This window comes from Monodelphis domestica, chromosome 5 (genome assembly GCF_027887165.1).
Source record: "Monodelphis domestica isolate mMonDom1 chromosome 5, mMonDom1.pri, whole genome shotgun sequence".
NCBI classification, from domain to species: domain Eukaryota; kingdom Metazoa; phylum Chordata; class Mammalia; order Didelphimorphia; family Didelphidae; genus Monodelphis; species Monodelphis domestica.
In genome coordinates, this window is record NC_077231.1 from 254,312,604 (window position 1) to 254,337,082 (window position 24,479).

Consider the following 24,479-nt stretch of genomic DNA (forward strand, 5'->3'; position numbering starts at 1 on the left):
AGAATGTTTTCTGTCTTTATATATTGTTTAGTATTTTGTGGCATTTTAAAATGGTGATGGAGTTAGGGGGAGCCTAGCGATTTAATTGCAAAAGCATACAGAAGCAGTTTGAAAAGTGTCAAGAGAAATTCACTAGTCATATGGGGAAATAGAAACAAGGCCAGCTTTCAATCTGGAATTCTTCCACTGTGCAAACAAATTGTGTTGCCATTGTGCCAAATGGTATGACCTTGAATGGAACAAAGGATGAATGTTCCTTCAGAGTATGACAGTCCATTTTATGCTGTTGCACACTGGTGGCTATTGCATCTGTGGTACGGCTTTACATTTTACAGTGATCGAGCTGTTTTGGAAAGTACAATTCAGAGAAGACACAGTGAATACAGTGTGCTCTTTGTAGGTCATGAAGAAAAGGTTTGGCCTAGGTAATGGGTGCTTGCATAGTCTATCTTTGCAAAACCAATTGTTTAAGGAAGGAAACAAACATTTATTACTTTGCTTACTATGTGCTAGGCACTGTGCTTTAATTCCCATTCCTACCCTAAGACTTGTTTGAACATTGAAACCTCAATCCAGAAGAATTCTGAGAAAGAAATGTGAAGTCAAAGATAGGACATTTCTTTGAATCTATTTACCTTCTCATTTTAATTTTTTTTCTTTGAGTTGCTTTTAATGGGTTTATTTGAACTGTTGACATTTGGATAAATGTATTACAATAACATCTTATTTGGCATTTTGTATTATCATTGCAGATGAACCCAAAATCTCTCCCTGGACAACACAGCCTGGGAAAAGTTTACAGAATAAAATTCAGTTTAGGACTATTGCCCCCAAAATTACACCTAACGTCCTAACATCCCCACTACTGCCCTATCACTCACCATCACTCACTGATCAAGTTCAACCCACATCTTCAGCGAATTCTAGGCCTCTGGTAATGCCACCACAAAACTATGCCCTGATGCAAGTTGCTGGGCAAGAGGGAACCTTCTCTCTGGTTGCTTTGCCCCATGTTACCCCAGCAGTGACAACCCAGCCTGTCCAGAAGCCAAAAACTTCATTGCCCAAAAACCTTAAATTGCCTATTCCGCGGTACCAACCTGCAAGAATTAAGAAGGTATCAGAAGTGGAAACTCTCCCCAACTCTTCTGTGAGTGTCATTAGGAAGGTTCCAACCAACACACAAACACGAGCCCAGCCATCACCGTTAGTAGCCAGCCGTTCCGAACTTCCCACTCCCATTGATCCATCTGAACATGTGATATTAATAGACCAGGTGCCAGCTGAAATCACAGTGACTGCTTTACTAGATGAAAGCAGCCGTGTAGAATCTGGACCTGAGGCAGGCGACGCCATTGTGATTCCAAAACCATGGGGACCAGAGGAACCTTCCTCTGAGTTGGGTAATGCAGTGAAAACCAATTTAGATACAAAGACAATAGCCAGTAAACCTGCCCTTGGTGGCGAGAAAATCAAGGAAACAGTAGCTGATTCTGCAAAAGCCATTACTGTTCTGTCCCCGGCGATTTTTGGCAATGCAATCCAGCTGATTCCTACCGCACCTAAAGGGAAACTTCCCATCTTACCTTATTCAAGAATGAAAACAGCAATGTTCTGTAAAACAAAGCCAAGCGCCAGCATCGTAGGGCCTGCTCCTCCGTGGCACAGCTCTGACTGTGACAAAGTCACATCGTTTGCAAAAACCTTCAGTGTGTCCACCAGGACATCAGAGAAACTCTTTGCCGTTTCCCTCACCCAAGTGTCCAAGCCGGGCATCTGCGAAGATGCCTTTTGCTCAGCCACAAAGGTGGAAATTGACAACAAACAGAAATTGAATGGTGGAGCAGCCAAGAGAAGAGGGCGAAAACGGAAGATCCCCGATGACATTTTGGCTTTTCAGGCAAAGAGGAGAAAGTGTGTCCTTGACACATATAGAGATGGTAAAGAAAGAGTCAAAGTGGACCTGCAGGAGCCCAGAGACAGAAAACCTGGGGCTGTGAAAAAGTACCGGAGCATCATGCCCAAGCCTGCCGTTGTCATGCAAGCAGTGGCTCCACTGACCTCCTCGACAACTCTTCTACAAACTAAATCTCCCGACTGTCTGGACCGAGATGCCTTGCTAAATAATTCCCTTCCACGTAAGTGTCTCAGCTCCAAGCAGAGTGATAGTGCTTCCACCAAACCTGGGAGCGGGTGCAAGAATGGCTTTTCTGCCACAAAAAAGCCTTGGCACAGATGCCACATCTGCAACCACCACTTTCAGTTTAAACACCATCTTCAGGACCATATGAACACGCACACCAACAGACGGCCATACAGCTGCCGGATCTGCCGTAAGGCATATGTGCACTCTGGAAGTCTCAGCACCCACATGAAGCTTCAACACAGTGAGAGTCGTCTCAAGAAGCTCATGTACTGTGAATTCTGTGCCAAAGTGTTTGGTCACATAAGGGTCTATTTTGGGCACCTGAAAGAAGTGCATAGGGTTGTGATCAGCACTGAACCTTCCACCAGCGAATTGCTGCAGGGGAAAGGGCCAAAGAACAGAGACATAAGTATAAAAGGAGCAGAAGAATCAATGGAGAGGTGAGTACTGATGGCATTGTTACATGGGAAAGAAATTGTATTTTTATTTGGGGCCTGGAGTGAGCATTAACATTGCTTATGTCCATTTAGGGCTTTTAGGTTTCATAAGTTATTTAGTCCCTCCTTCCTTATATAAGATTTGTTATTTTTTATTCTTAATGAGTGATGAATTATAATCAATCTAATCCTAATAAGTCAAAACAAAAGTCCCATTCTGGGACATTCTTCAAAAATAAGTGTAGGGGACAGCTGGGTGCTAACCTCAGTGGATTGAGAGCCAGGCCTAGAGACCTAGGTTCAAATCTGACCTCAGACACTTCCCAGCTGTGTGACCCTGGGCAAGTCACTTGACCCCCATTGCCCAGCCCTTACCACTCTTCTGCCTTGGAGCCAATGCACAGTATTGACTCCAAGACGTAAGGTTTTAAAAAAATAAATGTAAATGGGGCAACTGAGTGGCTCAGTGGATTGAAAGCCAGGCCTGCACATAGGAGGTGAATCTGGCCTTGGATACGTCCTAGTTGTATGACCCTGAACAAGTCACTTAACCCCCATTGCCTAACCCTCGGTGCTTTTCTGCCTTGGACCAATAGGCAGTATTGTTTCTAAGATGGAAGCTAAGGGTTAAAAAATAAAGATAATAAAGAGAGAGTCATGGCTTTTAAAAGCTGGAAGTGACTCATTTTATAGATAAGTAAAAAGAGTCTCAAAGTTTCATAGGTTCACATAGTCAAGATTACATAGTCCTTCATGAAAGGGCCATGAATTGAGCTAAATATCTTTACTCTCAGGCCAGTGCTTGTTTAACTAGAATTCCCTGCCCCGCTTTCTAATGTACTAGATTATTGACTGGAAATGAGAATAGCATAAATCGCTCCTCTGGAAGGACAGATATCTTGGAAGGGTGACTAAACTAAGTGTCCTCTAATGACCTAAGAAAGTTAGCGCATCCAGCCAGAGGCGATTGGCATTCATGCTGGTTATGAGCAGGATTTCTCTTTGACCAAACTCACATTCTCTACTGTGCCCATGCTGCTTACTTTTTCATTCGTCCTCCTCATCAGCGAATGTGTTTGGGACATATGCAGGGTAGGTGGCACTGTTTGAGGACTCAGATTGGGAATTCTCAGTCGACTTTACTAGCAGCTCTCACACAATCTCTGCTTTTTCCATTTTTAGAGAAAATAAATCAAACCTTGAGGAGAACCTCTTTCCAGGACAAGCCAATGAAGTCAAATTGGACATCAAATGTGGCCGCTGTCAGGTCACTGCTCAGTCTTTTTCTGAGATGAAGTTTCACTTAATATATGTCCATGGAGAGGATATTCAAGGAAAACTGAAGGAAGGAATGTTACCAGGCAGCAAAGGAGCTCAGGAAGAAGTAGTGAAGCGAGCTGCTCGTTACTGGAAACAGCACAGTGAGAGGAGGAATCTGGCGAAGAGTGACACTTTGGAGGAGGAGTTGTATACATTTCCCATACAGCTCAAAAGGGAAATCTACCTTCTCCATCAGAAAAACTTGGACATATTAACCAAAAGTGAGGAAGCTCCATTGGAAGCCAGCGAATCAGGAAAGCCTCTGCCAAGCCCAGATGGTGGCACACCATACAAGATTCAGGTCTGGTCTCATCTGGGCTTTAACTGTCTGCTTTGTAAGCAGACACTTGGACGGAAAGAAGAACTTTTCCTGCATTGGGAACAGCAGCACAACTGTGAAGACCCTTCTGTACTCTGGGCTCTTCTAAATGCATTGTCTTCACAGGGAGTAATTGAACTTTCTAACGAGGCTGAAAAATGAAACACTGAGACAGAAAACCCAATCACAAGAAGTTTTTGCTCTGCCCTTCCAAACAGAATTTAATATATACCTGTGTCTCTTAATTATAAATGTAAACACATTTGGGCTACTCAAAATACTCTTTTTGTTTTTCATGAGTAAAGGCAACAAAATTTATACAGTTTTGTTTCCTTCTGAAGAATATAAGAAATTCCTCCCAGATTTTTTTTATTTGTATGAGGACTTGTAAAATATCACTTATTAGCTACGAAAGCCTTTGACTCTTTATCAGAATAAGTAGAAAGACCAGATTGTGGATATTAAAATCAAGAAGATTATAAGATCTGCTGAAAACATACTGTGCAGTATGAACATGTAGATATTGGTACCATTTTTGTGTAATAGCACACAAATGCCTTCTATTAATATAGATTGACAAATCTTATAACTTCCTAGACTGAAAACTTAATTTCAGTCTCAAAAGTAGTACCAGGTTTAATGGTAATGAATGTTGATATATATTAAATCCTTGACTTTATTTGAATATATTTTAGAGAATGTATTTAATAAGATTGTCATTTGCCCTAATTTAAATTCCATGCATCCAGTCCTTCAATTAATACTCAAGCTAATAAAAAAAAAGCTGTTTTCTTGGTAAGAAGTTATTTTCAAGCAGTTGGAGCTAGAATTTGGATAGCCTGAAAAGTAACATAGTTTGTTCAAGACAGAAACCTAGGCATCTCAGTTACTTTCCCTTGTCCTCAGGCAGCTTCTTTTTTAAATGGTGGCTTGAAGGGACATTCCTGTATTATTAATTTAACAGGCCACAATTTTGGTTGTTTTTTTCAAATTCAAAAGTAAAATTCCTTTTTAATTTCTAGGAAATGGTCTAGTAAAATAGGAAATGTTCATGCTTCAAGTTTCAGCCTATTTGAGATATAAAAATAGCCTTATGGCTGTTGTATCTTTGGGAGATAATGGTTCAAAACAAAATACATCATTTTCTCCACATTACCATTATCAAAATTGTTTCACCTCTTGGCTCTTCTGTTTCTGTTAATGATACCAACATTCTTCTGTTCACCCCAGGGCAAAACTTCAGTCCACCTTGATTCTTCTCTCTTCCTCTGCCCCATCTAGCTAAATCCTGTTGATTCTACCTCTGAAATGGCTTTTGTACTCATCCCTTCCTTTAAATTCTCGCTGCCACTTTCCAGGTTTAGGCCCTCATTAAGACTTAACTAAACAATTGTATTAGCCTTTAATTGGTTTCCATACAACAAGCCCTTCCCCGTTCACACTTGGCCACCAAATTAATCTTCCTAAATCATGGCATTGCTGCTCATATCCTAACCCTTTGGTGGCTCCCTGCTGCTTAACAAAGTCCCATCTCTTAATTTAGGATTTGAAGCTCAGTCCAGTCTAGCTTCAGCTTGCATTTCTCACTTTCCCAGATTGTGGTCCTACACTTATATTCACCATACTGGACCACCTGTCATTTTTCCAGTGTGGTCCAGAATTTGCTTCCACACCATGATTTTATTGGTGCTGTTTCTCCTACAGTTAAAATGACCTTCCTTCGCTCTTTAGCTGTACCAGTTGGGCTCTACCCATCCTCCAAGACCCAACTCCTTATGTGCCATCCTCATGAAGTTTTCTTGCATATCCCAAGCCAAAAGGGCTCCTTCCTTCTTCTGAACTGTCATAACTTTTTTTTTACCTTTCTTATGGACATATCATGTCCTGCCATGTATTACAGGTAAGTGTATGCATGTTTCATCTTCCCTCTAAGACTGTAAGCTCCTCAAGGGCAGGGTCATGTCTTAGTCAACTCTGTATCCCCCAGAGTGCCTAACAGGGTACCTAGCACAAAAGCACTCAAATAAATGTTGTTGATTCATGGAATGATTGAAATTACCACCTTTCATTCTTTGAAATTGTTTTCAGAGTGGTTTGGACTAATGTTATCCTCATAGAATCTCTGTAACTCAGAGTGGATATGGTGTGCAAGATTCATTTATTTCCAATACACCTGAGCTTCTCCTGAGTTTTAGTACCTTAATCTACATTTGTAGTGTAGAGAATGCTTTCATCTATATTTTCTCATTTTATTCTCCTGTACCTGATGTCTTCAGGACAGTTCTTTGGGCATTGACTAGGAGAATGGGAGAAACTGAATCCTGTTTGTTAAAAACATAGTCTTATTTGGGAAGGAGTATTTAAGGACCTCAGGAATTACAGGGGAACTTATTAACTAAGTAGTAAACATACAAATACAGTATATTGAGAGCTCTCCACTATATGAACTTTCAGGGAAAATTCCTACCTCAGTGTGCACTTACCAAACTATCAAATTGACTCCTATATGATGAAAATTTAATATATAATAACAACAATGATAATCCTAAAAATATAGGACATAACTTTTCTTGAAAAGAGGAAGGCAACAGATTACCGATCAGTGCCTATCATAGGTCATTCAATCACTTGGAATGGGTGGAAGAACCAAAAGGTCAATTTTCTATTCTCCTAAACATCTAGAGGGGAAAACATTGATTAAAGTCAAGAGGAAGAACGCCCCTGCCCCCCCAAAAAAAAACCTTGCTTGAATTCCTGCCTCCTGCTACTGATGAGATTAGGTTGTATGCCCTCCTGCTCCTGCTCTAAAGATGAAACAATACCACAGCTTCTACTTCCCGAGCTCCTGAGCTCACCAGCTGTAAACATTAGTGGAGGTACGGACTTTTTCAAGAAAGCAGTCAATTTTCAGAAAACAAGGAGGTCTTGACCTACATTTTCTATCATATAAGTAGAAAGCTACCTCCTCAGTCCGGTCCACATGAGTCATTGAGGACACATTTTATTTGAACCAATGCATTCTTGTCCTATTAATAAACAAAAAGTCTGCTACCTCAATCAGTGACCTCTTGGGAACAATTCTTTGCTGAAACCTATTTCCTCAGACTTTCCAAGTGCCATTCTGCCCCCATCATCCCTGTGTCCTCTCCACTTCTCCATTCTAAACTGCTGGAACATAATTTTAGATCAGATGCTATTAAAAGAGATATACTAGTAAATGTTTTAACAACAGACTGAAAAATATGCACAATGCACTTTTAAGTTTAATCTGCATCATTAACAAGTTCTCAATCATTTCTTATGCCTATATAATCAACAAAACAATAAATAAAACCCCAATTTGTAGCATTTGCCCATTTCTCAGTTAAATATTGCTCTAATAGCCAGTTTAAGCTGGCTCCAGCATGCCTCTGGTCATTGATCATGTCATCACCAAGGAATGATAAGTAGGAAGGCTGCTAACAATGTGATTAGTAAGTAGGAGAGTCAGGACTTGAACCCAGCCATTCGCAATGCTCTTGTCACTTTATTCAACTGTCTATACCCCCCAAAAAAATTTTTTTAAGCAATTACATATGCTGAAGATAAGTTATTGCATTACTTTCCTGGCTAACTTTTAGTCAAGTAGGCATTTGAATGAAGTGGTTAAGACCAAATAGATTAAAAAAAGAAAAACCGTTGGCAGAAATTTTTAAAATTTAAGATAAAGATAATATGGTTAGAAAAGGAAAGCCGGGTAAAGGCTAGTAGATAGCTCAAATTCTGCCCCAAATATTATTAAAACATTAAGTGTACTTAAGGAAGATTTCCAATGCATTGGGTCAATTTCCTTTTCTATTTTTTAAACCCTTACCTTCTCTCTTAGAACCAATACTAAGCATTGGCTCCAAGGCAGAAAAGTGCTATGGGCTGGGCAATTGAGATTAAGTGACTTACTCAGAGTCACACAGATAGGAAGTACCTGAGTCCAGATGTGAACCCAGGACCTCCTGTCTCTAAGCCTAGATGCCCCCTGCTAATTTTCTACAAATGATTTTCTTGAAAGCTAAGATTTCCCAGGCTCTATACCTTATCTTTAAAAAAAAAAAATTTTTTTCAGGATAATTTTACAAGATATTTCAGGAGGAGAAAGAAGCCTGACCTACAGTCATTAAGAGATATCTGTTCAGGAAATATCAACCTATATGCTGCTTACATAGAGCAACAGATTATTTTAGACTTTTAGTGATAGTCATGATTATTCAAAAAAGTTCAGACTAGTGACTTGCATAGGAAAAACTAAATGGATGGGAAATGCAGAAAAACAATAAAGAATTCTGAAGAAATAGAATTGTTCTCAAATGTGCACTCTTTTTGTCTGGATTGTCATTTAGTTGGATCACCAGCCTGTCAAGATTAGTACAACAAATACAACGTTTCCAAACAGCTTAGCTCTGTTTTGTTAACTGCACTGGCATTTTAAGGACATCTTGTATTGTGGACAGATACTACCAGTGGGCAAGTGCATTAGGCCCAGAATTGTGGGAGGGAAAAATTGGGCACAGTTGCATCTTGAAAATTGTACAGGGGGGCAGCTGGGTAGCTCAGTGGATTGAGAGCCAGGCCTAGAGATGGGAGGTCCTAGGTTCAAATCTGGCTGCAGACACTTCCCAGTGGTGTGACCCTGAGCAAGTCACTTGACCCCCATTGCCTAGCCCTTACCACTCTTCTGCCTTGGAGCCAATATATAGTATTGACTCCAAGACAGAAGGAAAGGGTTTAAAAAAAAAAGAAAGAAATTTGTACAGAACTTTTAATAAGACTAAGTAGCTCCTATGGATCTTTTTCTGTTTAAATGAATTTTTTAAAGTATTTATTTGTTGCATTAAAATACCCAGATGTCTTTTAGACCCCCGTGTTCTGAGATGTTCTGTGAAATACCCAAGATTTGCAGGTGGCTCAGAGGGCAATGGAGAAATGCATGGTGGGTACAAGGGGGTGTTTAGCAAGTTTCCGACAATGACCTCTGCCCAAGAGGTGGTAAAGGGATATGAATTAATGAAATTAAATGAATGGAAAAGTATTGATTAAGCTCTCGGCATGTGCCAGCCATTACACGACAGGGATACGCATCCAAAAAAGATAGACTCTCCCTTCAAGAAGCTCGTCTTCCCGGGGGGGGGGGGGGTCGCTTCAGAGTGGAAGGAACATCCCAGAGGACCACCGCCCTACCAAAGGGCAGCGGGCGAGACCCAGGATCCAAATGATAAGTTGAAAAAACGGGCCCATTGCCACCGGGGAACAGGGAATGACAAGGACAACATTAAGGAAATGTACGATCGGGAAAGAAGAAAAGGAAGTGGGGAGAGTCGACAGACAGCCCGATGCTCCCTTAGGGTCTGACTCCGAGGGAGGCCTCTGGCACATTGCGTGAACACACACTGGCCCGGGCACAGAACGAGGAGGCACAAACGGACGCCCGTGTGGTCGAGATCCAAGTTATTTAGACAGCTTACTAGAGAGCTGAGAGTTGATTTGGTCCGTGTAGAGGTCCGTAGTCCCAATGGCCCGTCCTCCACACATTGTTTTATAGGAGAGGCAGCGCTGTCTGGTGGTACGAGGCCAGCTCTGGACGCCAGGAGAGCCGGGCTCCACGTCCCGCCTGGGTGACAGCGAGCCGGTTATTTAACCTCTCGGGGCCTGGACAAGGAAGTCCGATCAGCAGCTGGCACTGCTCCCCCGAGTCACCAGGGATCTCGGATGGGATTTTTCCAGCCTCCTCCTCGAGCTCAGCTCCTGGCTGCGCCTCACACGGGACACCACATCTCCTGACTCCATACCGCTCTGGGGTTTTGTAAACCCTTCCCTTCCGTCTTAGAATCGGTACCAAGTCTCTGTTCCGAGGCAACGGAGCGGTCAGGGCTAGGCCATGGGGGTGAAGGGCCTTGCCCAGGGTCATCCAGCTGGGAAGTGTCTGAGGTCAAATTTGAACCCAGGGCCTCCCGTCTCTGGGCCTGGTGCTCTATCTGCTGGGCCACCCAGCCGCCCCCATAATTGGGCTCTTAATAAGTGCTTGTTGGTTGATAGACAAGATTTCCCCATCGCAAGTTCCTTAAGTTGAAGAAATCCCAGGCTCAGACTGGAACATTTTTTTTTAAACCCTTACCTTCCGTCTTGGAGTCAATACTGTGTATTGGCTCCAAGGTGGAAGACCAGTAAGGGCTAGGCAATGGGGGTCAAGTGACTTGCCCAGGGTCACACAGCTGGGAAGTGTCTGAGGCCAGATTTGAACCCAGGACCTCCCGTCTCTGGGCCTGGCTCTCAATCCACTGAGCCACGCAGCTGCCCCGTGGAACATCTTCTAAGAGTTAAAGTGGCTGGTTTTTTAGACATGGTTTCTGCCCGGGCCTTTTCTCTCCCTGGACCTTTTCCTTTACTGAGCTTTGCTGTTCCTCGGTCAAGCCGGGCCTCCTATAGAAAGTTGTCCCTTCATCGCTCCGCCATAAATAATCACGCCTGGCCCAGGGCCACCGCCTTCCCTGGCGACAGAGCTCCTCCCTTGGAGCTGCAGAGCTCTGCTGGCCAGAAGGCCGGCCCCGAGCGAGCGTTTCCCTTTATTTATTAGAATTGTCCCAGCCGCCATCGGGCCTTGTTAGTGCCGTGCATTCGCCTCCGCCTTTCCTAGCCAACTCTGTGGCCCTCGGCTGCCTTGGGACCGTGAGGGATGGGGTAGGCCAGGTTTGGAGCCGCTGCGGGCAGTGAGGACCCCCGCTCACCCGAGCTCCTGCGGGCTCGCCTGCTTTTCCGCACATCCGCCCATGCTGGCGTTTTCCTTCAGAGCCCAAACACGTGCCGCCCAGCTCCGGCGAGGGTCCCCCCTTGCCCGGAGAGCGAAGGGCAGCGTCTGCGTGTGTTCCGCGCCCGGACTTTACACGCCTTTGAGGCTGCAAACTCGGCTGGGGGCGTCGAGACGGACGCCTGACCTGTATAGACAGGGAGCGGAGTCCGAGGCGTGCTGAGCAAGGGCCCGAAGCCCGGGTCTTCCCAGCTCCAGGCCGGCCGTGCCCCGCGCCGCTCTCGGGGATCAGATGGGGCCGGGGAGGTTGCTGCTCCGCACCAGAGGGAGACGCTTCAACCCCAAACGAGCCCCTTCACCGTGGGTTCCTGGGCCCAGGGGGCGGACAGCTCTCGCACCAGACACCAGCATGGCGTGACCCAGAGGGACGGAGACCGTGGCGATTCTCACTTCAGGGTAGGCCAAGTTTGTGCGGCTAAAGCTCAGAAACGAATTGGCTATTGGGCCGTGTTTTATGCTGGAAGAGACTTTAGAGGACATGGACTCAAATCTCCCATTAGCCCCCCCCACCCCAAGTTGAAACAGTCGCCAGCAGACCCAATTCCTCCGACTCCACATTCAGCAGTCCTGAGTTGTCTTGGGTAGGAAAGAAATGAGGCCTTCTCCAAAGTCTAGATGGCAACTGTGATCAGCACGACGGATCTTCTTTTCCAGACAACATCACTTCCAAGCTAGAGCCCCAAAGAATCGCTGTTCTGTTTATTGCTTCTGCCAGCGGTGTCGCCATTCAGACTAGCCAGGTTCCCAACTCTCTCCTAGAAAGAGGCCGCTTCCAAAGCTTCTTGATCTAGGGGTGCACCTGAGAGAGTAGGGGAGTACTTCTGTAAGGCCATCTGCTGAAGCCCCTCTACGAGAACATTCTCCCTCATAGGAATCCCTTAGCACCCCAATTCCATTTAATTAATGAATAGCAATTATCCTTTTGCAAATAGATATTGGCTGAGACTATATAACAAGAACAGAAAGTATCCCTATTTACCCCTAGCCCCAGAAGATATATTCTATACTCTTTTCATCCCTTCAGGCCCTGGAGAGAGTAGGCTTCAGTATGCTGCCTCCATGAATATTTGTGCCACTAAATTCACTTCCAAATGCAATGTAGTGGCTGGATAAATTGCTGTTGCCCCCTCTTGTCTGCCTTCTTCCTTGGTGGGACAAATAGTTCACTCCGTTCACCACGCCTCATAGCTGGCTGCAAAATCCAAAATGGAAGCCAGCTCCCGGGTCTCTAGCAGCACGCCCTCCCCGCCTTTCCTAGCTCACAAGGTTCGATCGCGCGTCTTCCTGGGCACGGATGCACAGTCTGCATAATCGACCGCCACCGCACCCTCTACTCGTGTTGCCTTCCGTGTTCGTTTCCGAAATGAACAAGGGGTCCTCATCCACCGAGGAGAGCCTGAAGTGTTGGTCTCCCTGACACACCAAGGGGCCCTCTAGCCTCTTGGCAACGGGAACTCATTAGTGTTGGACACACGGATTCCAGGGAGCTTTCTTTTTCAAACGGAACTGAAATCTTCCCGGTGCACATTGAACTGGGGATGAAGAATAAAAGAACAGCATGCTTGGTGCGGGACAGGTTCGTCAAACCAAGCAGCTGATGCCCCAAACGTTACCTTCCAGGAACGCTAAGCTTCTTGGAATGCAGGCAATGCTCCTCTCAGTGGGGACGAGGAGACACACTGAACAGGAAGGAAGCTAGTATGCAGGGGAGCACTCCTCCCGGGCCTGTCCTGTTTGCACATTTTCCGTGTAGTGCCACAAGGGCAGTGGGGAAATTGTGTCCCATTTTCTGCTATCAAAATCAAACCCAAATTAGCTGTGGTACATCTTCTACGTCGTCCCTCACGTCAGTAATCCCCTGGGAAGTTGTGCAATCTAAGGGAAGCCGGTGTTGAGGCCTCAGCGTGCAGGCCTCTCCTGTGGAAGGGAGAAGCCTTGGGGCCATCCCCACGCTGACTGGCCTCCAAGCGTTTGTCCTTGTATCTCATGCTTTATATCTTTATGACTCCCCAGCCTCTAGGAGTGTGTTGAACTCCTTCAGAGTCACGAGCGTTGATGCTGTCCTGATAACGTTCAAACTGAAGCTTTGATGGATTAACGTCGTATCCTTCCTTCCACATTTCCTGTCTCCCCGGCTTCCTAAAAACAGTGGGCCTGATCCAAACCTTGACTCTTCTCGCAGGAATTTAGGGACAACGTGGGGAGGTGTTTGGGGGCAGAAAGGCCTTTCCATGTCCCTCAATTTATCTATTGCTTATCTACTCCCTTTTGGAAAAGGCCATCTTGGTCAACATTTAACAACTGCTCTCAGAGCCACGGATCTGCAAACCAGCCAGGACTGAAGCGCATCCTGTGCAGGGCACTCTGGTTTTTAGTAAATGGCAAAAGGGGTGCCCCCTGCAAGATCAGGGCATGGCGTGCTCTGTGCCAAACCAAGGACTCTGGGGTGACGGGCGGCACCACTCCATTCTCCCACCTCCTTGTTCCGGGCACACGCCGGCCCCTGGGGTCTTTGGAGAAGGTGGGTGCCGTGATGATCCTCAGAACCCCAAGCTTGGCGCTAACAGGGGCTTCAAAGCTCATCAGCGTCCAGCCGAGGAACGGGAGAGAAAAACAACTTTGTTGTTAGTCAGGTCATCCTGACAGCGAGGAGCAAAATTCTAGGATTCCGGCCCAGGTCCTCGCCTTCTGCGTCAAGGATTCGTCTTGCCTTTACCACAGACTTTTGTCTCTTTTTTCTGAGGTGGCAAAGCTGTTGCCTAACTGGGTGACAGTGACAAGAAGGGGGCTGCTCACCTCCAAGGCGGCTCATCTTGGCGGCGCACTGGTTTTATGGAAGCTAAGCTGGTCCTTTGCAGGGGAGAGAAGGCTCTTTGGCGTTCCTGGATGCCTAAAGCATACAAATCAGAGGCTGGGGCAGCTTGCTCTCTAAGGCTTTACTGGAGCTGCTCAGAATGCTCTCCTAAGCTAGCCTGCCGGGTGCCTGTGGAGGCGGAAGAATGCTGCTTAACTTTAGAAATTCTATTTTTTCATCTTATCAATAAAGTGGTACTGTCGGATTTCATGGTACACAAATGCCTCTTGGCTTTCTAACTCCCCAGACTGACTCACTGGGCTAAACTCTGTTAGGGAAGCTCTCCCTAGATCATCTCCCTAAGGAATGAGCTTGAAATCGGACCTTCACAGACCACACATTGGTATTCCATCAGCTAACCAGAGACCCACTTCTGTGTTATTTGCAGGGGAGGGAAGAGAAAACGCTGCTTCTTAGGTGGCTGTCACTTGAATTAGACTCTTTAACAAGTAAAGTCTAAGTAACTCATAAGCTCATGTACAATTCTCTGAGGTCCTTATTTTTCGGTTTTTAGTGGTTGGCTGGGGGGAAAATTATTCTGGTTTCTTTTTATTTTTTTAATAGCTTAAATCTGTCCCAAGTTGCCAAAAAATTATTTATGGAACTATTCACCGATTCTCTAGGGAGTGTCCCAAATCCACATAATGCTCCTAAATGCTTATGTTCAGCATTGAGAACTACACATTCAACAAATCATGGCCACTTTAGGGATTGGCCATCTCCAAAGAGGTGAAGCCTGGTACAAAGCTTCATTTGGACTGAGGAAGTACTTTCTGGACTCTAGTTGTGGATTTTCTCAAGGATTACTGCTACTAAATCATGTTTCTAAGTAAGTTTGTTTTTTCCCTACAAATATAAGGATAGCATCTGGCCTTTGTTAAATGGGTGCTGGACCTAGAATTAAGAAGACTTCCATTCAACTCCTGCCCCAGATACTTTCTGGATTATTAGGCCCATCATTTAACTTTTTTAGCCTCAATTTTCTTATCTGTAAATGGGAATAATAATAGCTCTTCCTTCATTGTGAAGATCAAACAAGATAGTATGTGCAAAAGTTTGCAAAAAAGTATATAATTATATAGAGAGTATATATTTGTATTCACTAAGTAAATGTTAGCTATTGTTATTATTAAATGAAAGCTTTGGAGATGGGGCAAGGTAGAGAACCTTTTGATTTTGCCTTCTTTTCTATTAATTTTATGAAGAATGATCCTAAACATGTTTGCCATCTTCTATTATACTACCTGGAAGAACTCTACATCATTTCAAGGCTTAAATACCTTGGTTTCTCTGTATTGTTTGGGGTTAATTATACATCTCAATCTAGACACATTCAGAAAAATTTCCACATCACAGAAATCATTGCTATAATGGACATTAATTGGCCTCATTGTTGACAGTCTTGAAGAGAGAATTCCAGGCCCAGAGCAGTCTACTGGCTTCTCCAAGGGCTAAAGATATTGGACAGAAAATTTCAGTGGGGCTACTCAAGCCTTCACCCCTTCTGGGGATAAGAAGAATGCCTGCCCCCCCCCCAAAGTGATCAGTGTAATAACTTTCCTCAAATAATTCATGCTAAAACAGTCAAAGTTCTTTTAGTGGGCACAGTAAGTTACAACATGCTAAGCTGAGCCTAAGTATGTTTCCTTGCTAAAATTCCCTTTGACGTATCATTGGGAAAAGAAACCAGTGAATTACTGCTTGGGGAAATCCAAATACAGTAGAAAATGAAAGAGCCAGTTCTCCTGATGGGAAAGTGCTTGACTCTATTTCAGGAAAGGGGGCTGCTGACTTTTCCTACAAGTAGGTGGCTGTGGGATGTTATTTACAAGGACCTCATTAGTCTTAAGTAAATCGAGGAGTTTCTGCCATGTTGTGCTGTTTAAATTAAACCTTTCACAATTCCTACTTGCCCACAATCTGAATCTCAGCCAATCGATTGCTAATACCTGCCAATTTCCCACTAAGTGCAATCTAGCACTGCTGCCAATAAATCCAGGAGCATGCTCTTAAATCATCTTGATATTTTCTGTCAAGTCCATCAGTGTGGAAGAGGAAATGTTTTAAATGGGCAGTTCTTTTGGTAGAAGATTTATATAAAATGCATAGCAAAGATTATCAATGGCTAAAAAAGTCTCCTTGAATCCCAGAAGTAGAGGAGCTCTCTCCCCTCTCTATATTCCCTCCTGGTCATTGTCAACCTCATTTAAATGGAATTTGCCTTTTCCCCTGTCAACATGGAATCTAGAAACCCCAAACTTATTGCCTAGTAAGATCTGATGAACCCAAGTTTTAGGACTAGCTTTAGGACCCCTTTAGAGTCTGCAACTTACAAGCTTTAGGACCCCTTTGGGGTCTCCAACTTACAAGCTAGTCCTAAAACTTGGGTTCATCAGATCTTACTAGGCAATAAGTTTGGGGTTTCTAGATTCCAGGTTGACACCCCCTTCCTTAAACCAGCTTTGCAAGATGCACAGGATATCAAATGACTGATCTATAGCTGGTATTAATAGAAATTAAGCAATTCTGCGGAAGTTTGGGTTAAATATATATTTTATTAAAAAAGAAATTTCCTTTATTTGGGGGAGGGCTTCACAATAATAATGATAACTTCTGTTGTCCATTAGTCTTAGTCATTTCCAGCTTTACTCTTTGGGGCACTCAACCCTAGCAAAATACAGAAGGGATCCTACAAGTGGTCAAAAACTTAGTTGGAGTAGGATAGAAATAGTGATCAAGGCATCATGCATTCTGCTATTTGGTGGAAACAAGATTGATTAGCCTAAATAATCATAACAGAAGCAACTATTTAAATAGTACCTTTATGTTTGCAAAGCACTTTACATACCTTAAATCGTGTTATCATCACAATAATCCTATGAGGTCAGTGCTACACTTAGAGCAATTTTAGAGAGAAGAAAACTGAGGTTCAGATTCCTTAATGACTAGCCCAGCTAGTATGGGGAGCCTGAGGGGAAATATGTCTCCTCTCCTATATTCCTGAAGAAATCTGGGAGATATCCTAATGAAGAATCTATTGGGGGAAATCAAGCATGCATGGCCCTAAAAGGACCAACAGATACTAAGTGCCTTTGGAATTAGAAGGTAATTAAGGCAGTATAGATGATGCTTAAATTGTCCTGAATAGTGGGAGAGATCCCACTGCCTCTGGAGAATTTGAGACAGCCTGGATTTCTCCAAAGTACTTTCCTGCTCATCCCTCTTCTAGATAGCATCCCTGGAAGCAGGGACAGAAAGAGAAGAGAAATTTCTGGTCCATTTAATTTAACACTTAAGAGCTGAGTAACCCAGGAGTGTCACCTCCTTGAGGGAAAGAATGGTCTTACTTCTGTCTTTTTATCCCCAACTGCCCAGGCTAGTGCCTGGAAGTTTTATGATTGATTGAATCAATAAGTGAATAAAATTCAACAAACATTAAACATCGGTTATATTCTATGTGCTGCCCCAGGTGCTGAGAAGTAAAAAAATAAAATTAGGAAAGACAAAATCCTTGCCTTCATGAAGTTTACAGTCCAGTAAGGGGCTTTGTTCAAATGCTTATATATAAGCACTTTAGAGAAGAGGAAAACCTTTAACTCTATGAAGGGGGCAAAGATCTGCCCTCTGAGAGAAGGGAGCATTAGGGATGACTTAGGATCATCCATTTATATGATAACAGATGAGGTCAACTAAGAACATAAGTGACTAATAGAGGGTTAAAGTGCAGCAGACTTATTAAAGATTGAGGGAAGCTGGGTGGCTCTGTGGATAGAGAGCCAGGCCTAGAGATGGGAGGTCCTGGATTCAAATGTGACCTTGGACACTTCCTAGCTGTGTGACCCTGGGCAAGTCACCTAACTCCCAATTGCCTAGCCCTTACCACTCCTCTGCCTTAGAACCAACACACGCTATTGATGCTAAGATAGAAAGTAAAGGTTTTTTTTTTTTCTAAAGGAGAATCTCAATCTATGCTTTTGGGACAAATGGGACAAATATTGTAAATGCCAAAACTGTAAGGATAATTTTAGTGTTTTGACTTAATATCTAAATAAGTGGTCATCTTGGGAAATTCCCAAATATGAAAATACCCAAGTCATCTGGGGATTTATGGAGACTTTAATTAATAAAGAGAGAAGGGAGAGAGAGAGAGAGAGAGAGAGAGAGAGAGAGAGAGAGAGAGAGAGAGAGAGAGAGAGAGAGAGAGAGAATTAATTTAAACTGCTCTGGCAGCAGTAGAAAAAGGCCTGAGCCTAAGGGGGAGCGAGTCAGTCTTATTACTTACCACAAGACCATCTCCAAGCAAACTCCAGTCCTCCACTGAATCTCCTGAACTCCAATTCAGAATCTCTCTCCACTCTGAACTGAATTGCTCTCGAAACTGAATTCAGTTGTTCTGGACTGTTCCTTTGCCTCCTTTTAAAGAGATTTTTCTCTTATGTCACCTCCCCTAAATTTTCACATCTACCAATCACAGTAGTTGCTTTTTTCTAGGACTGCCCATTCTTTGTTTTCACCTTCTTTGGTTTTCACCTTCTCTGGTTAGATTAAATCTTCTGAGTACTTCACACCTCTTTGTTAAGCTTGCCTTTTGTAAGTTACTTGACCTTTTTGTGATTAATTTAACCTTTACAGGTACTTAACACCTTTTTGTATTAGATCTAAAAATAGACCTAGCTTAAGGTTCTAGCTTTACTATAAGGTATGAGTTAGGAGCTTTCATTGTTCAATCAGGAGTTTACAACTTTATCTTCCTCTAAGGCACTGTCTGAGTAGGGTGGAGTAATTTCCAAGTTCACAATATAGTATGCTTTTTAGCTAGAATTGGGGAGATTGTACCAGGATTATGGAGGGACCTCAGGAAAAGATCACCTCAGAGAGATTCCATGTTTTGCCCAAGAAGACAAAGATAATATGCAACAAGAAGGAAGGAAACAAGCATTTGTTAAACAATAAGCACTTTGAAAATACCTTCTCATTTGATGCTCATTATTATTATCATATGATATTTATAATATAAGAATAATAATATAACTTACCATATTATCCCCATTTTTTATATTTGAGGAAACTGAGGTAGATAGAGGGTAAGTGACTTGTCCAGGATCTGAAGTCTGAATTTTAATTCAGATCTTTCTCACTTCAGACCCACTGTACCACATAGTTATTTCTTTTTTTTTAAACCCTTACCTTCTATCTTAGAATCACTACTATGTATCCATCCTAAGACAGAAGAGCAGTAAGGGAATGGGGGTTAAGTGACTTGCCCAGGGCCACACAGCTAGGAAGTATCTGAGGCCAGAATTGCACCCAAGACCTCCTGCCTCTGGGCCTGATTCACAATCCCCAGAGCCACCTAGCTGTCCCTATCACCTAATTACTTCTGCATGAAAACATAAATGAGAACTTCTCAGATCCTGGGCTTTTGCTAATACTGCCAGAAAAAGTTGGAATTCACTCACACACACACACATATATACACTTACATATATACACATAAAAATATACTAAGTATAATATATGTACTTAAATATACATTTAAATAATATATTTTATTTAAAATATGTATATACATACATATATATATATATATATTAATAAGCACCTGTTATATGCCAGGTACTCTGCTAAATTCTGGGGATGAAAAAAGAGACAAAAGATCCCCCTGCCCTCAATGAGCTTACAATTTTGGTGCCAGATTGTGGAGGGCCTCATAGGCATCAATTAGCAAGCATTTATTTCACACCTACGGTGTCAGGAGGGTAGGGATACAAAGACAAAAGTGAAATAAACCCTGATTCAAGGAGTTTATATTGTAAGCTTTGGTTGGTGGGAGGTGGCAACTCCCAGACGCTTTTTGAGCAGAAAAGTGATGACATGAGCAGATCTCTCATAAGGAGGATTATTCCAGCCATCATATAAAGGACAGATGGCAGAAGAAATGAGAGAAGAGGCAGGTAGACCTATGAAAAGGTTATGGCAATAGTCAATTGGAGGGATAATGAGGATCTATATAATGATGGTAGCAGTGGAAGGAAGAGATTAGACAGGTGCTGGAGGTAGGATCAATGGGGTCTGGTAATTGCATATGAGAGGGGAAGAGGAGGGAGGAGTCAGAGACCAACACTCGCACATAGGAAGCTTTTAAGAAACAGAGAAGTACAAAAGAATGGGTTTAGAGGAAGAGATGAACTCTTTAGGCATGTAGAGGCAGAAGCTTCAGTGGGGCATGAATCAGGGATAGCCTGAAGACTGTAAAAGATGTAGGTTTAAAGCTTGACAGAAAGTGTCAGGGCTATAGTTTCTATAGGATACCAGGAACCTTAGAGATCATCTGGCTTCTTAATCATACTTCCATTCTTGCAAAGATGAAGGAATCCACTAGGACAGGGGTTTTTTTTAAGTTGAAGGCTATGAACCCCTTTTCACAGAGCCCATAATCTTCTCGTTGAGAAAAAAGTGCCTCTTTATTTTCACCAAACTTAACTGGAATTTAGCCTTTCTTTAAATAATTAAAGATATTTATTTGGAGACATTGTCCATAGGCTGCATTGGACTTCCAGATGAGTCCCTTGCATGCAAAAAGGTAAAGAATCCTTGAACTAGGGGATGAGTCCAGACCAGATTTTCACTAAGAAGAAAAATCAAAATCATCCCTTCAAAGAGTAACAGCTCTTCAACCAATAATATGTCCAGAAGACCCCCTTCAAACAAATGGTAGTTTCAAGTAGGTTTACTTGGAGAAGCAAAGGGGGATTGATAGCAATTTAGGAATCAAGTCACTGCTATCAATAATTATATAAAAGATAATTTAAGTAGATTGGATTTATAGATTGATAGTGATTGTGCAAAGAAATACCAGAAATAATGCAATCTATCCCAACAGTTTCGTAAGAATTTGATACCTGTCTAATAACTAGAAAGAGAAGGTCAAGTGACCAAACATATGCCAGAAGTCTGCTATCCTTTGTATACTAAGAGATGGCAAATAACCTTACTATAGATACAGATCTTCAAATATTCTTGAGATTAAGCAAATAAATTATCGTGGAGTATTTTCATGGACAAAACTGATGCCTATAATCTCCCAAACAACATTTTATTGATAAAAATTTAAGAACACCAAATCATCTCCAAACAATGTAGAATTAAAAGTTTTCAGAATATAGAGACTAGAGGAAGAAATCAAGACCAAATGGATGAGGTATCCATCACATATGTCATCCCATCTGCTACTGGAGTTGGCCCCAAAATGCATTCAATGCGCCTACACAAATAGTAATCATAGTCTAATATTTTAATGACCAAAAAGAAAATATAGGGGTAGCTACATGGCATAGTGGATTGAGATCCAGGTCTGGAGTCGGGGGATCTGGGTTAAAATCTGCCTTCAGACACTTCTTAGCTGTGTGACTCACAATTCCATTTGCCTAGTCCTTGTCATTCTATATAGTTGTTACGAGAATAGAAGATAAAGTATTAAAAAAAAGAAAGGGAAAAATGCATAATGATTTGGAGAACAATAAGTATAAGGACCAAAAACCTAGCAGGACAGCAACTTATCCTAGAACTGTACAGTCCCATGAACTAACATCCTCTAGGGAAAATCACTCTAGCAAAATTCTGAATTCACAAAGAGAAAAAAACCATTCCAAAAAGGAGGTAAAGGGGGAAATGTTGAAAGAGACTGTTGTAAATGAACAGCAAACTCACCAATCAGCTAAGATTACAGCGTAGAACCAGTTTAGAAGATATGTGGAGCCCAGGACACCATGTGTAGCTTTAGGTTCACATGGATCAGATTCAGTCTTGGGGGATTTCCCACAAATCACTCTCTGACTCTGGCCCCAACAATGTATCTTTTTGTAACAGGAAACCAGATGGCACACGAATTAAAGGCAAGCAACATTCAATGAAACAGATACCAAAGCAATTACAAGGAATTGAATCATATATTAAATGCTCTTTGCACCCATTCCCAAATGGCTACCACCTCCAGGTGTCTGCTGGGAACATTAGTCTCAGTTCTCAACTAATCATTTTGTCTCCTCAATATAGTGAGAGAGGAAAATAACTTCCTTTATGGAAAGGTGATGAGGCTCTAGTTAAGCATACCAACTACAATCTACAGTGCACTGATTGATCTCCCTGACATATAAACAGAGAGAGATAGAAGGATATAGAGATAATATCTATATCTTCTGCCTTAACTTCTCCTATCCCTAATCTTTTATCTAATTCTCTTTTCAAACTTTCCACATTAAAAATAGCCCACTCAACCAGGGTTTGGTTCCTGTATGATCAGACCCCCTTTGATACACATAAAAGAGAGAAATAAGGAAAGATAACAAAAGAGGATTACAAAGGCATTGTTGATTCTAGTTGATGAATGGATATCAACATTTGAATGTTCTAAGCAAAACAAAGTAATGGAATCATTATGGGAGCATGAATATTCCAAGACAGCTGGGATGGACTGGTAAGGAAAGCTAAGGGGGGAAATCACACACACATACACACATATGCTATGTTGGGGATTAAGACAGTTGCTTGGAATGAGATAGTGATCATAAAAAACAGAGAAGACAGAATCATTTGAATCTTATTTTGTTCTTTTCTTTTGTCTGCAAAGAAAAATTACTCATGTCTAGTTCAAGCAGACATATTTAGTTTAATAGGGAGTTAATACCACAGGTAAGAGAGAACCCAACTTCTCTTGATGAATTCAAGTCACCGCATCCAGAAAAATTACATCCCAGGGTCCTGAAACAACTGCTTGATAGGATTGCTGAACCACTATCAGTGACCTCAAAGGCTAAAGGGCAGAGGGCAGAGATGGGTTGTACACCTGGGGAAGTACCGATGTTGTCCCAATTTTTTTAAAAAAGGGGAACAGAATAAAATATGCAAACTATAATGATCACTATTTGGATTCCTAGTATAATTCTAAGACATGTTATTAAAGGGGTGGTTAGTGAGCAGCTAGAAAAGGAAGCAACAAGCACAAAGAATTAACATGGCTGCATAAAAAAAATAGGTCATGCAAGTCTAACTTAACTCCTTGTCCTTGTATTCAAAGGCTTTCTATCTTGAGCTCCATTGCTAGGTCTTTTGAGAGCCCGGGGTCACCTTCATATCACAATAAGACATGGTAGGACTTTAATCAAGTTCATTAGACCATTGCAAGAAATCCGTCTTTTGTTGTATGTGAATGGGTCCTATTATCACTGTTAAATACACACCACTAGGGGCCATTTTTCTGGGCCAACTATATGCTCTTCAACCCAAGAGTCCATTTATCCTGTTACTTTCTACAAAGACAAATACAACAAATATAGAGTTGCAAAACTAGGGACTGGTGAAAAATTAATCTTTTGTTTAAACCCCAGTCCCTGAGGACTTCTGCTGAATTGAAGGCTGCTGAACAAAGGGATTAAGTATGTGAACCATGACATACATGGTTTCTGTAGGACAGTAAAAGTGATGGCCAAGCCTATAACAGCAAATTCCAGAGATTCTGAGACAAACCTTTGCATACTGCAAAACAAAGAGACTGCTTGCCTACCCAAGGTAGGCCACCCCCAGCCACTGTAGAGCTACATTAGTGCTGTCTGAGTTTCTTACAGGAACTAACTGTAACCAGGTCAGCTAAGAGCATTCACAGGACAAATGGAAAATTGCTGATAGTGATTTATTAATGGAGAAAAATTTAGAATTAAACTTCCCCACTGGGATTTGCTTGCATTAGAAAGCAATGATGTTGGTAGACTGTTTTTCCACACAGAGTAGGTTCTCCAACATTTTTACATCTTTCTGATGAATTAAGAGCTTATGTAAGGTGAGAGATTGAAAACATTAGCAACTGCAGTTCTTGGTGTGTCTGCTCGGCAGATTTATCTGGATAGGAAAACACGGGAACCAATTTTAGACCATTTCTATACCAATTCATATCAAACAGAAACGCTGATTCTCTTCTAATCCCACAATGGGAAGATAATATGAACTCCTTGCCCTCCAACTCTGGGGGCCATTTGGAACAAGGACTGCTAATTGAATTCAGTTGCAGTTTAAAATGTTCAGTGTTTTCTCTGAAGCAAGAATACATTACAATCACCGTGCTCACTTCATCTGTCACCTAAGAAGAATTAGAGCTTGTGTGTGTGCTGCCTGCTGCCTTGCATTTACCTTTATCCCAGATTTTATTTCTCTGAAACATCCACAACATGGTAAAAAAAGAATCCAGTTGAATTATACATTTTGGTCAGTCCCTCTTGTTTTTGTTTTGTTGATAGAAGATGCCTAAGGTAACCTCACCACTTTCTCCAGGGTAATTAATTGTGGTGTTGCCCACCAAGAGCATTTGGTAACTTAACAATTGCAAAATATTATAATTACGTGTTCTCATGCTTTCCAGCATGGAAACATTACACAGGATTGTGAGACTTGAATAATTTGGGCCTCTTAGAAGGGGCCTGAGCTTGGTAACAGGGTTTCCTGCAATGAGCCCCTCTGGGGAGAGCTGGGATCTGACTCTTGGAGTCAGAACCAATTAAATTCATCCATTCCCACCT

General features: G+C 42.4%; 1 protein-coding gene across 8 annotated transcripts in view; it reads left to right on the forward strand.

Moving 5' to 3' along the window:
* Window positions 1–6,268, forward strand: part of ZNF438 (zinc finger protein 438) — a 213,857-nt gene extending 207,589 nt beyond the window's left edge. For all 8 annotated transcript variants that reach the window (XM_007504799.3, XM_056800902.1, XM_007504803.3 and 5 more), the window contains 2 exons: window positions 753–2,586; window positions 3,766–6,268. In XM_007504799.3, the coding sequence (XP_007504861.1) occupies window positions 753–2,586; window positions 3,766–4,384 (2,453 nt within the window). In that variant the 3' untranslated portion in view covers window positions 4,385–6,268. The remainder of the gene's footprint in view (window positions 1–752; window positions 2,587–3,765) is intronic.
* Window positions 6,269–24,479: the final 18,211 nt, after the last annotated feature.